The 15,194-nt window shown below is 31.2% G+C and overlaps 1 protein-coding gene across 8 annotated transcripts in view; it reads left to right on the forward strand.

The window, feature by feature from the left end:
• Ziz (dedicator of cytokinesis protein Ziz) overlaps positions 1-15,194 on the forward strand; it is a 292,231-nt gene that overhangs the window by 225,506 nt on the left and 51,531 nt on the right. For all 8 annotated transcript variants that reach the window (XM_085811589.1, XM_085811587.1, XM_085811582.1 and 5 more), the window contains 4 exons: positions 2,382-2,438; positions 11,767-11,892; positions 12,016-12,136; positions 14,067-14,275. In XM_085811589.1, the coding sequence (XP_085667715.1) occupies positions 2,382-2,438; positions 11,767-11,892; positions 12,016-12,136; positions 14,067-14,275 (513 nt within the window). The remainder of the gene's footprint in view (positions 1-2,381; positions 2,439-11,766; positions 11,893-12,015; positions 12,137-14,066; positions 14,276-15,194) is intronic.

Raw genomic sequence — 15,194 nt, forward strand, 5'->3', positions numbered from 1 at the left:
CCCTGTACGTTAGTATAAATAAACCTTTTAATGGGTACGTTCAGGCGGAGTACAAAAAATTGTTTTGTGAGCCAAACCGTGAATTGACCCTGACAGGAAAAATAAGCGTGCTGCACCGCACATTGTTGCACACTGGGTTTCTGCTGGCTGGGAAAACATCGAAGCACCAATGATTATGAAATCTTTCAAGAAATGCTGCATTTCAAATTCATCGAATGGCAGTGAAGATGACCGTGCTCTGGAACGCCGGGGATGACGATGACGATGATGAGGAAAGAAGAAATCAATCTGCTTCTGACGAAGAGAGCTGTGAGGATTCCAGTGATGAAAACATTAATGAATAAAGACGTTTACTATTAATCACTGATTCTAGAAACTGTTAGCTAGATAGAAATATTACGATTTATTTCATGTTCATATTTTACGATAGGTACCGTATATACGGTAGTGGTAATTAACAATGATTGTTTCACATAACAATAGCCCACTAATAGGTCAATTCTATGTTCTGCTACTTTACGTATAAATCCATTAATGTATAAAATATGGTATCTAAATTTAAATAAAATTATCATACCATTGATTGATAGTTTATATAAAAATCCATTGTTGTATAAAATATTCAATAAATTCCTCATACCATTGATGCGCATTACATTCGTCGACAAACAATTTTTTTATTATTTAAAGTTTTAAAATGGGGATGCGCATTAGATTCGATGGCGCATTAGATTCGCATAAATACGGTATTTCTAAAATTTTGCTGTTAATTTCACACCTGTTGTAATCATACAAGTGCCTCATTGTTGTCCAGGATTTGATACTGATGGCTTTAATATGTACATGATATGATACGGATGATAACAAATGTTTTAACTAAGTATGTACTCTAAAAAGCTACTGTTGTATATGTAAAACTGAATAAGTTAAATCAGCATTATTTTATTTTGAAAAAAAAGAGAAAAAAAAATGCCTTCTGTATTTCAAATCTTTAAAAGCTGCTAAGCTGTAATATAAGCATTATTCTGAACATCTGAGAATTATACACATATATATTATTTCTGCTCACAATATTAATGTGAAATGATTATTCACTTTAATTCAGAGGTTTAAGGAGAGGAATGGCCTCGCTGTTATGTAGGTGAAAGGAGAAGTATAATGAAGGATCTCTCTCTCTCTCTCTCTTTTTTTTTTTTTTTTTTCCTGTGTGTGTAACATTTTACTTTTATTTCCTAAAATATCCTGATATTTTAATGTAAATCAAGTCATTAGAGAATTCATTTTAGGCTGTCTAAAGAACATTTAACATTTAGACATCTGAAAGTAATTTCCAATGATAGTATATCCTGTGTCGAAATATGAATTTCTGAAATTTGACTAAACAAGGAAATTAAGTGTTGTGATTTTTAGGTTTCATAGTCAATTATAAGAAATCTGAAATTGAATGACTTTATCTCATAAAATAAATTTGCATCTGTAAGGTGTTTAGTTTGAAGCAGTTTTTTGGATAGTTTGTTCTCATTTTCACATTTCAAGCTATATATTATGTCCATGTTTTATCTTTTAAAGTATGGTAAACCTAACGTTATTTTTCCAGTGAAGTTTAATAACTAGTGTTTTACAGTATCATGTATGCAATTTTATGCAACTTGCAAATTATACAGAAATCTAGCTTCATCATACTTTTTTCATTTGTGTTTTGGCATCCATGGAATTGTTATATGAAATGTATTAGAAAAAATTTGATTGAACTTTTTGATTGATTGAGTTTTCTTAATGTGTAAAGTTAAATAAGTATAACTTTTTCAGATGAGAGAAAACAATTAGAATGATTTTGTTTATTCAGTTGATGATTTCAATTTTTTGACTTATTTCACTATTTCAGAATCTTGAATTTAATACTAAAAGCAGTTAATTTCTTTTTACAGAAGGTAAAAATTTTAAATTACCAGTCTTTGTGTTAAAAATGATATAATCTTGATTCAGCTATTACAAAGTCATTCCAAAAGTATTTTAAAATGCTTCATTTTTATTTTAATCTTCATAAGAGGCATGTAATTTTTTAATTAAATATTTATTTCTAAAATGCTTTTTATTTGAGTCAAATACAGTTGCAATTGGTTTTATTAAGATTTAATTTTAAATTTCTTTGAAATTTCTATTTTAGCAGAGCTATTTTTAATTACTAATATTTTCAGTTTTGTAAGCAATCTCTGCAACTCATCTGTAAATTCTTATTTGTACATGTGAAATAGTTTTTTAAGTTCCATAATGTAATATATATGTGAGTTAAATTTTGAAAATAATTTAGATTTTTAAATATATTGTCTTGTTTTTTAATATTTTTACTTAATATTCGCTTCCTTTTATCATTTCGACAGTTCCCTATTGCCTTATTTCAAGGAAATGCAATTTTATGTGGCAAGTTATGTTTTGAGGTAAGATTTTTCGTCTGTTTCTTTCTCTGTCTTCAGTAAAAGGTTAAAATTCCTTTTGTTGATATGCTAACTTATTCTGTATACTCTTTGATTTCAAAATTCCCCCCCCTCTTTATTTTTTTCATCATGTCTGATATAGGTTTTGCAGCTAATTGCATGTAATTTTTTTCGACTTTATTATGCAAAAATGGCTGTTTACAATAACTTTACAGAAAATTTAATTAAATCAAAGAATGAAATGTGTGAGAAAGAAGCGAAGTTCCTTTCCCTTAAGCTTTTAGTTTTTTAATATTTAGTTTTAAGGATTCATGTTATCATAGTTTTTGTTCCTTAATGAAAAGGAATAATTTTAATATTTATTTAGGTTAAATTTTAATTAATAATAATTAGACATCAGGACTTTTGTGCCTTCAGAGTTTGAAAATTATGAGAAAAATAATCATGGTATATGTTTAAAAGTCAAGAATTCACACATACAGGTTGTTGAATTGTTGTGTGCATACAGGTTCATTATGAATTGAATGCACAAGTCCGATGAAAAATGAATAAAATTTATTACTATCACAACAAACAAAACGCTTAAATTTCCTCAGATTATAAGGTATTTCTCCCACTTCTCTAGCGTGACTTCGTGGTGTAGTGGTTCAGCACGCTGGGCCAGTATTCCAAAGGTCTGTGGTTCGATTCCCGGTGAAGGCGGTTGCATATTTTTCATCTTTTCTGCTTCCAATTAACCTAATGACTCTACAAGTGGCACCCGAACTAAAAGTGTTGTGGATGATGATTCTCCGCACCCAGGATTTGGCGACTAGGTCTCCTAAAACCCTAGTCGCCCTTTAAAAAGGGGAGTACATAAGGTATTTCTCCCCCTAGTGTGCCTTCGTGGTGTAGTGGTTCAGCACGCTGGGACAGTATTCCAAAGGTCCGTGGTTCGATTCCCGGCGAACGCGGTTGCATATTTTTCATCTTTTCTGCTTCCAATTAAACCTAATGACTCTACAAGATATTCATACAATATCCCAATATCTCACAGTAGTTATCTTTATACTACTAAAAACGTTCAACAGAACTAATTCAAAATAGAGAAAGCTAGTCCACGAATTCGCTACAGTAAACAGCAGCTGTTTTCTAAACAAAACTGAGCTGAGCCAATGCCAATGAGGAAAAATTTCGGAGTCCCTATAGTAATCAAACCATCTACCTCTACATCAAAAGAGTAATGATGAGTAATGATGAGTGGGCTGTCTCTTTCCCTCAAATCTTTTTTTGTAGGTGCTACATGCACGGTAGCTGCTGACATGGTTGGATCCGCAAAAAATACACTTTAGCTTTTCTTCCTTTTTTGAGGGTACACTGGTTGGTTTGGTGCTGTTTGCCGCATTTACAGTATTTTTTAGATTTATTGCAGCAGACTTGTGAGTGCCCAAATTCCTGAAATCAGAAGCACGAGGGTTGCACTCTAGACGCGTAGTGTGTAGGTGCTCGTTCTGACTGCTTCAATGTAAAGAGCGACCGTGCACCGGTGGATGAAAGTGCTTTTTCGCCGCAACCTACCCAGGTTTCCTGGGCTGATGACTTGTGATGATGATGAGGATATAAACTGTGAAAATATGAATGAAATAAGGAATAACAACTTGGACTCTCGACAGGATTTTACTACTCTTTTAGACTTTGATTATAATACAGCTTTAGCGGAAATATCTTCCCTGAAGTTGAAATGGGATGTTTCAAAACAAACATTATTAGAAGGTCTTGCTCAATGTGACTGCACTAAACCGGATACTCTTACATCTGGATTCTTGCCTGGAATACAACTAGTCTCTCAACAAATCAAGGACTTGGAAGGTAAGTGCGAATTTTACTTAGCAAGTACTCTCAAATTGGCCAATTTTAAAAAATGTGTTGTTAACGTTGCGGATAATGAGTCTGTTAATCCTAATTCTGTTGCATGTGATACAGGCAATAGCAAATGTAAAATGGAACATACTGACTCTGACCTAACTGATAATGATGCAGGTTTTAAGAAACCGGCTAAAATTGTTAAGCCAAATGTAATTAAAAACAAGAAATTGCCAACTTCTAATAAGTTTGATGTTTTGTCTAAGGTTACTAATGTAAATAGTACTGATGATTGTGATAGTGAGATGAATGTTAATCCGAACAACAACGAGCCGGACTCTAATTCTCAGGCATCTACTAGCTCACAAAAAGTTATTCCACGTGTGGTGAATATCAGTATTCCTCCGATTATGGTGAGATCTAAGGAAAATGAAACATTTTGTGACTTTGCCAAAAAAAATCACTGAAAGCCTACCTAATGTTAAGTTTTTGTGTCGAATTAGTGGTGAATTTATTAGAATTCTCCCGAATACTGAAGATGACCACCGAATTGTCAGCAAAGTTTTTAAAGAAAATGCTATTGACTATTTTGTAGTGAACTTTAGGCGTGAAAAGCCTGTTAAGATCCTACTCCGGGGTCTCCCCTCTACTATGGATGTTAGCGAAATCAAAAATGTGCTAAAAGAAAAGAGATATAATATTTATAAGGTTGTGCAGTTAACAAAAAATCATACTAAAGCTCCTATGCCGCTCTTTCAAATACAGCTGCTTCAAAATGATACACTTGAGAAGTTCTGGAAGCTCTCTAATCTTCACTGTTTTGAAACTAGTGTTGAGAAATATGTATCTAAAATATCAGATACCCCAATGCTTTAACTGACAAAAGTGGCATCATTTGTCTGAAACCTGCTGCATGGCACCTAGGTGTGTCAAATGCGCTGGTTTTCACAAAAGCTCTGACTGTGAAATTAAAGGCAAAACTGATACGCCTAAGTGTGTTAACTGTGGAGTAGTAGGTCAGCCAGCTTCTTATAGAGGATGCAGTAAATTTCCAAAAGCCAAAAACTCAGGTATATCTTCCATCAGACCTGCCATCAATTACGCACAGGCCCTTAACCCTGAAAGGAAACATGTGCAAACACAGAAACCTGTTCAGACACATGTAGACGCTAATACTGATCTAACTGGTGCAAGCTCGAATCCTACGAATAATTTTAAAATGAGCAGAATCAAAGATCTACTTATGAAAATTATGACTGAATTTCAAAAATTATTTGGCAGTAACCTAAACAAAATCACCCAAATATTCAGGAATAAAATTCCAGACATGGGAAACTGTGGAAATGACCTCGGTCAGAAAACAAACATTTTCTACCAGATATTGGAAGAAATTAACAACATTGTGCAAAGAAACTAAGATCTTACATCTCCGACATATATCATATATTTTGTACCATTTCATGTCTAATTTCTCCAATTTGATATGTTATTTTGCACCACATTCTCTTTTTGATCACATACTCCATTTTACCTGCTTCTTATATTGTGTACCTGTGAATTCTTGACACTCCCTAAAAATCTGGCCAATACTTGCTTTGTATTTTTCGTACTTTCTTGTCTTGCTTTGTATTTTTCGTGCTCTCTTGTATTCTCATCTCATGTGTAGTAGCTCAGGACTGTGGTGGAACTCGTCTATTACTCTTTCGACTTGTTGATATGTTCTCACTTTTACGTCCCGCTTTAGGATGAACTAATTCAGAGCTTTACTCTGATACTCCAACTTATGCTATGGTATAACTGTTAGAAAATAAACTGCTTGTTATCCAGAAAAAGCGCACTCACGCGCGGGAGCCTAAAACTGCGAACTGTGTTCGCCTGAGTCGACATCAGAAGCACTGTATTGAGTGTCTTCTAGGCAAGAACGTCTCGATGTTAACATTGAAGCTGAACATTCTGTTTACCTGATGGGTAGCATGACCTTCTGCATTTTTTTAAAAATTCTAATAGGTAAATGGGTAGTTTCTCAACAGTTTCTTGACGTCTATGAGTAAATTGCTTGACTTTTATTATTGAAAACTTATGTCTTGCAAGTTCGTTGAGTATGATTTCTTCCTTCACTGAGGCTGGGATTCCCTTAAGAATTACACGTAGCAGCTTTTCGCTTTCTAGGAGAAAAGAGTGGAACGATATGCTCTTGTCCACAAGTATTTTACACATTTTTCTATAGTCCGTAGTGTTTTTTGTGTAGATAAAGATGTTTTTTGCCTTCAAAGTTGATTCAAACTTCTTGGAACAGTTTTCTTGGAAAATTTCATTAATTTTAACCAGTCTACATCATTATGAGCTATAACAATGGAGTGAGGCATTTCTTCGTAGTTAGCTCCTCCTTCATTCTCTGTTGGTTGCTCTACAAGGGTTTGGAATTTGTTTTGATGTGCAATATCCATAGATTTGGGCTCTTCTGGAATTTTAGCAACTTTTTTAGGCTTGATCCATTCATTCTCTGGGTCCCCCCCCCCACCCGGTCTGTCGATTTTCTGGATTATTTTCAGTCGAGGGGTTGTCAGTACAAATTCGTTTTCTTATGGTTTCCATCGGTGACATCTTGGGTTTATTGAATCCGATCGATTTGAGTTTTTCCATAAAATTATCCATTCGTTATTGCAGTATCATGTTCCTCAGAAATTGTTTGGTTTCCTGATTTGTCTCAACCTGGTAAAGTTCAGTCTTATTTCTGAATTCGTTGTCTGATACATCAGTCGCAAGTGCATTAGATGCAACAACTTCAGTTTTTCCTTTGTATACTTCTTTGCTTTAGCTTTCTTAACTGGTTTGGGGGTTCGAAAAAGTTCTTGAGTCTCTTTAGAAATACCTGCTGGTAATCCGATAGCAAAAGAAACATCCAATTCCGCATAGTCGCTGTTCTCCTGTAAGTCCGATTGTCCACTAAAAGAGTAACTCTTAGTGATACCCAAGTGTAGCACTGAGCTAAGAAAATTCTAACAAAATTCGATTGCAATATGAATCCTCTATTTGCAAAATGGCAGAGCTAGCTAAATCAACAACAACACTAACTCTCTACTAATCCTAACTCACTTAGCTGAGGTGTTGTTTCTCTGACTTTTATAGCTTTTTGAATCGACCGCACAAGATTGTTCTAGCAATTTCTCGAAATCAAAAAGAGATATTTATTCATTAAATGTAAAATGTACTTTCTCTTGTATTTTTAATTTTCCATCTTAGCTTTCTCTTAATATTCATCACACGCTGCACTGCACGGGGAATAAAACAATTTAATTTATAATTCTACTCACATGAGCTATTTATATTCCAAATCCGTAACAGTATTTTATCTCTCCTTGGCATTTGGGGTGTAATGATGTAGCACACTCCGCACGTATTCAAGATATCCAGCTTTGAGTCCCAGCTAGGGCATTGTTCATTTTACATATCCCCTTCTTTAAAATAACTTAATGACTGTACATGTTATTTTTTTTAACACTTGAAGTATAATTAGCAAAGTCTTCCAATATTTTGAAGTGTTATATATATTGCCAAATATTTATCACATTTTGGTGTGATTCTGAACCACTGTGCCATGGCACTTTAGTACACTGTGAAATTCTTGAAATGTGCCACCAAATTTTACAAATGCTTGCAATAAAAATTATTTTGTATGTACTTATATATAATGTGACTGTTCTCATTCAATACTGAATTTTATAGTGCATGTATGATTTTTCTACACCTTAATGTCATCAGATTACATTGTGACAACCCATACATAAGTGACGTCTAACAGTAGTTCAATTGTTCTTGACTTCCTAGCAGGGAATAGTTGAACCACTCCCATCACATCTCAGACTGTTTAATGTTTTAAACAAAGCAAACTTTTAATCCCAAATATATTTGATGGAAACCAAAACAGCAAATTGGAAATTTTCATAACTGTTACAGCTATGGATTTAACTGAAACAAAGCTATACTAGTCATTTCTCTGAACCCTGTATATTGAGAAGAAAATCTGAAACATAGATTGCACGTATAGAAGTGAGAGGGAGATAAAACCCACTCTTATTTCTTCCTATTCCCAATGCTAATGCTTGCTGAAATGACATGTATACTAGTTTAATCTTTCTGTCCAAAAAACTGATCTCACTGTAATCGGTCTCTTGCTATAGCAACTGCCAGTTTGTGGTGGTCTGTATAGCAACAGGACTAATGTATTTAAAATAGGGATAAATGAAGTGAACGTTTTATTGTTATTTTGGTTTTGGCAAAAGCTGACCATAGGAAAACTAAAGTCAGCTTGTTATTTAAGCGCACCAAGATGGCAAACTGAAAAACAATTCTTCAAGATACCTTTAAAAAAAATGAGTTAGGGCTTGTCTCTCCAGCAACAGATAGCTGAAGACTATTTTTTGAGAGCTTTTCTTGTGATAAACAGACAGTAGTCACTTGCTTCATGGATGCATAGGGTTACAGCATATATATTTAGTAATTTTTTTTCAAAATCACTTTTATTTAAAAAAAACTCTGAAAGTGGGTAAAAAAGGAAGTAAGTATAGCCATGATAATAATGATGTTAGCAATCAGGCTTATGAGCTTGAACCCTGTGCAAGAAAGACATTTCCTCCACCAAAAAAATGTGATGTTCATCACAAGTATAATGATGATTTCATAAAATTGATTTACATCTACAATAGAAAATGATCAAAATGTTCCTGAGTGTTTGTCAAACAGTATTATGGTTCCAATAAAGTGCCAACCAACTTATCCCAAAATATTGAAGAAAATAGTACTAAAACTCTTGCAAATTCAAATTTTGCTCTACAAATCAACAAAACAACTGATATTATGGGGAAAGCACACATAACATTTTTTGATGAAATTAATTCATATTTGCAAAAATTAAAATTTCAGAGAATCTGTGTGCTCCATTTATACCGAAGTGCTCTGGCCTTGACTGGATCTATAAAAGAGTTTGTAGCACATATAAGGGAACAAACATACTGTAGATAGATATACTATTAGTTAAAGTCTGTTTTGTACATTGGGAAATGCTCATTGCAAAACAATTATACCATCAGAATTGAGAATAGTGCTGGAATAATGTGTTGAAATGGTTAATAATATAAAATCAAGGCCATTAGAAGGCAGCTGTTTAGTTAGTTATACCATACGAAATGTAAATCATTGCTAAATTGCATATGGAAGTTCAGTGATTGTCCAGAGGAAAAATTGTATCTTGCTTTTGTTTGAACTAAAAAATGAAATAAAAATATTATTTTAACAAGGTAATAATGATTTTGTTGATTTGTTAGATGACAAAATATGGTGTTCTAATGTGGCTTACTTATCTGATGTTTTTGTTATTTTTAATAACATAAGTACAATTATGCAAGAATTAAAAGAAAATATTGTAACCTCAACCCATTAATTGGGATTTCAAAAATAAAGATACTTAATGAAAGAATAAAGTACAAAAAGGTAGTATAGAGAAGTTTGAGTCAGTTCCGAAAGACTGTTATAAAAAATTTCATAAAATAGTTATTGATTATTTGACAATACTAGAGAATTGTTTGTTATTTTCCAAACTTTAAAAAAAAAAAAAAAAAAAAAAAAAAAAAATTGGGGTCAAAATTCATTTGTGATAAATGACATGTTGATGTATGAATTATTTTTTAAAGAAGAGGAAGAACTAATTTTGGTGTGTAATAGCTGAGATTTAATTTCAAAATATTCAGAAGAATCAATTAATTCATTCTGAATTAATTTTAGATATGATTATCTGACACTATCGGAAAATTCTTAAAGCGTGTTATTATAAATTTATTCATCTAATTAAGATTTTCAGCTTGATGAACATAAAAACAAAACAAAAAAAAATTACCCAGACTTTTTAATCTGTGTCACAAAATGAAAGTAGTAGTATAAAATATGAGATATCAAAAATTGCAAATCCTAAATTTTACATCAAATGTAATATGTTATTTGTCATTAAATAAACATTTTGTTTACTTTGTAATGCCAATTTTTTTTATATTTCATTTAAAATTGTTATCATATGCTATTTTTACAAAAATATAGATACGCCAATCAATTAACCAAGTAAAATTCTTTAAAATTTAGTTTATTGTTAGTGTGAAACAATTTTTAAATTATTAAAAGACTGAAAAATATTGAAAATCACTGGTCAATATGATTGGAACATAAGATGGTCTGCCAATTTTCTGCATCAGAAGATACAATAAAAGCTCGAAATGCCGTATGAATTGTGAAAATTCTGGTTAGTTGGTGTATAAAAAGTGCAGTTCACCACGGAATTGCAAAATGAATGGGGAAAAAATCCAGTTTTAAATTATAAAAACTATCATCTTATTTGCTGTCAGCTTGAATATTAGAAGACAACATTTAAAATTTTATGTAAGTTTGGGAAAAATGCATTTCAGACATGAAAGGCAACATATTTTTAGCCCTTAATATATGAAACATCTTATATGATTATGAAATCTTACCGACCATGAAAGTTGGCAGAGCTGTCACCAAATTTAGCCAGTTATTCTGGTAGAAATTTAAAAGAAAATTATTTAGTTAGATAAAGATTCATTCATTGTTTATTATTTAGGTAATCAACAGATGCAAGATTTAGCATGTAAAAAACTTAAAACTACTTACCATAATTTTTCATGTTGAATCACCATTGTTTATTTGTTTCCAAATAAAGTCACATATTGTGTCCATTAATGTACACGTTTCTTAATGCCTGTATGTTGTATTCTTGAAAATACTCCATTACATGGTGTTCTATCGAAAGAAAGTAAATTTCAGTCACCTTTTTCAAAATCCAAAGGAAAAACATAAGTTGCACTTAATTTATACCTTCTTAACAAAAACTACATTGGCTTATCGAGAATTGGTTGAATTTACATAAAACCTAGGCAAAGATCTTATATAATTGTGTCATGTTTATCCATTACTGTTGCTAAATCACACTGCTTAATTAATTCCATTTCTTTCTTTTCTTTTTTCCCCTTTTTTTTGGGGGGGGGAAGAGGAGAATCAACATAAACATATTGATAGAATAGTCTTTGTGATAGACAGGCTTAATGCTTGCTGTAAACTTTATGTTTTCATGCCGTACTACTTATTTGACTTTTTGTGAAGAGTGTTCCTGTTCCAAGGATGTATTCTTGCAGCTAATATGATGGATATAACTGGGGGGGGGGGAGAAGATTAAATCAATATATAAAAGAGAGAGCTATGTAATTGCATTCACATGCAAGATGTTAGAAGTTGGGTTTTAAGTTGCATCTGAGCTTTATGATGGACTTGCAAATTTCTTGTTTGTTTTATTTTCTTTTAAAAAAGGGGAAATAAATTTTAAAATATTTCGGATACTTGAGCTTTCCAGTTTACTGAATGCCAGATAATTGGACTTTTTCTTTAATTTGATTTTTAATTCTAATGTTTATTTCTTCCTTTTTAGTTATTACGCTGTTGCAATTCAAAATTGCAAACAGTTAGAAATGAAGCCTGTGCCCTCCTTTATCTCTTAATGCGGAGCAATTTTGAATTTTCTGGCAGAAAGGAATTAACTCGAGTCCATTTGCAGGTATTTGTTGATGATTTTATTTCCATTTATTCAAATATTTAAATAATCTTGCATTATTTTATTATGCTCTGTATATCAGTTTTATTCACACAGTCAACCCCTGTAATGTATTTTCTGTTTCAGCTAATTGTATCTGTATCACGTCTTTTGGGTGATGTAGTTGGTTTGAATAATGCAAGACTTCAGGAAAGTTTATCTGTGATTAATAATTATGCAAATAGTGACAAAGCCATGCAAAACACTGGTATGCCTTTTATTGTTATGCCTAAAAATATTTTTTGTTTTGAATAAAATAATATTCTTTCCAATTTGTTTTTAATTTATAAATTTTTCTGCATGTCAAAGTATCTTTTACTATTAGTATATTATGATTAAATTTTAGCAGTTAAAAATGAGGAGAGCTAATAATTAATAAATACTTTATGTTTCGATATGTACAAAAATTGAGAATTTAACAAAAGTATTATTGCATTCTTTCACTCAAACAAACAGTTATCATTTGTTTGAACATTATGGAATTTAGTGACTTTTAGATATTTTTTTCATGTAAATATTAACACTTTATTCTAGTTAAAACAATAAATAGAAATATAATTTTTGAATCAAATTACAAATAATGATCATATGATCATCCTGAAATTTTCTACTTTTTTCATTCTCTGATTGATGTGAATTGTACATCACCCTTTTTTTAAGAGTCATTGAGTGTCCAGTATTAGTGAACGTACTGTAAGACATTACCTGATCCTGGAAAGTTGCTGCAGGCACTTTTCATATCATCATCTGCCATTTGCTACTTCTGCCAATTCTTTGATCCCAATTTCATGAATCACATGATTTGCTTAACAATATCCTACATCAGTGGTCACAGTTCAAACTGCATGCAAGTGTCATATGTGATCTGGAAACAGCTGATGGGCCAGAAAAATTTTCTAACAAAATTTAAAAACATTTTTAACAAAACAAAACAAAATCAGAAACAAACCTAAATTTTAAAGTAATACATAAATAACAATAATAATAATGTGAAGGGAAAAAATAATTTATGTTTATTTTCTATCTGAATTTGTAAAGTTTGACACTTGCAAGAAATTTCAGTATTTCCTTATTATAGCATCCCCCAAAATTTAATTTCTAATCAACCGAGATGAAACACATATCAAAGTATAAAAACACATGGAGAGATTTCGGTGAGATATCTTGATTGTTTAGTAATTCAGTGTTGGTGGCCGTTATGATAAGGAAGTACAAAAATTTCTTTAGGGTATTGGCTTTGTAATTCAAACCTGTTGACAGCTAAATATTAAATTTCAGACTCACATTTATTTCAAGTAATACCATAATTTTTGAATTAAGCACTAAAAAACCTACTTTTAACCTAAACACGAAAACAGGAAACATTAGAGTGCTGAAATGCTCTCACCTGGCGACTGGTGAATTAAAGTTACTGATTGTAACATGGAATATTCTTCCACATTATCCTAGTCACATGGCCTTGTAGAAGCATATAGCGACAAAGCCCCAACCTATTCATTCTATCTTTTTCTCTTTAATAGCAATCCCATTATGTTTTTTATATCTTGAATAATAGTTAATATTCTGTTCCTTATATCTCTAATAATAGTTCAGTCTATATCTTTATATCTCTAAAATTGTGAACATCATAGTTGAACAAATATATAAAAATATATTCATGGGCTGTATAAAATTACTTCGAGGACTGCAAGTTTGAAATCATTATTTTATAGCATTTAGTGAGGCTTAAATTCATGCACTTTTGAAATCACTGGCTCTGTTGAGTGCCTAACAAACATGAGACCTAGATGCTAGTAGCAAGCTCATGAGACAGATTAAAACACAACCAGTATTAAACAAATATTTTATTCTAAAAGGGGTTCCATTTTAAAGTAAAATTATTTTAAGATATGGAAATTAACAAATAAATAAAATTCAAAAGATAAAAAAATAAAATAAAATTCAGACATATATTTTTATTCCATCATTAATAATTGATGATGCTACTAGTGTGTCTTAATTAGTAGGATTTTCTAAATTTTAGTGTACCCAGTACAAATTGATAATTTTTTGAATTATTATTATATCATGCTGTATAAAATTATTATTTACATGGATCCTAAATATTACTTTTTTATGTCACTGCTTTATACCTTTAGTTTTCCCTTCGGAAGTAAAAGATTTAACAAAGCGCATTAGAACTGTTTTGATGGCTACTATGCAGATGAAGGAACATGAAAATGATCCTGAAATGTTGGTAGATTTACAGCATCAACTGGCAACTAGTTATGCATCCACACCAGCTTTACGCAAAACATGGCTGGAAAGCATGGCAAAAAATCACTTGAAAAATGGGGACTATTCAGAAGTAAGAAATTATCAGTTACATACAATTTCCTTTAACGTGTGCAAAAATGAAATTATTTTAACTAATTTATTTACTTACTAAAAGTTGTGATTTGAAATATTTCTATGAAAACCTTTCTTTTTTTCATTTAAAGAAATTATTAAAAATTGAATTTATCATCCCTAAATATAAAAACTGTTTTACTTTATTATTATTTTCCTCATGACTATGAAAGTTATCTGAATCTTAATTATTAAAAATAAATATAAATTTTATCTTTTCTTAGTTCTTAAATTGGCCCAAACAATTAAATTTCTTTAAAGCAAAAATGATATGCAATTAGTAATGACTAGATTTGATTAATTTACAAATGATCTATAATATCAAATAGAAATTTTGCTGTTAAAATTCTGTCTCAGAATAACTGAAATTCAAATGATGAGTAAATAATATAAAAATCAAATTTATTTTCAAATTATTAGAAAAACTTTAAAAATAAATAAATAAAAATAAAAAGGAAATAACTGAAAAAAATTAATGAATCAAATTAATTCTGGGATTGTGAATTCTATAATATATGAATTCTCATTCAGGATGGTAATCATTGATTAGAACTCCATTTTAATATAAAACTGAGTTTATATTCATCTAGTAATGAAATTAATAAGGTAAGTGAAACACTTTTAAATTGCATGAATAAAAGAAAAATATTATCTGGTAGGGCATACTATAAAAGGAAAATAGTATTTGGTAGGGCATAATCAATAAGAAGTCATATGCCAGGAAGTGATGAATTTATATGAATATAGCAAACAAAAAAAGAGAAAAAAATGTATGCTTAACAACATAACAAGTGTACTGTTTCAAGTATTACACAGATCAAAAAGTGAAGAATATGATAAAAGAGTCCAAAAAATTTAGCAATGAATGCAAAAATGTG

Source organism: Stegodyphus dumicola, chromosome 2 (genome assembly GCF_044657685.1).
Source record: "Stegodyphus dumicola isolate Sdum_Otavi_A_Nest chromosome 2, ASM4465768v1".
NCBI classification, from domain to species: Eukaryota; Metazoa; Arthropoda; class Arachnida; order Araneae; family Eresidae; genus Stegodyphus; species Stegodyphus dumicola.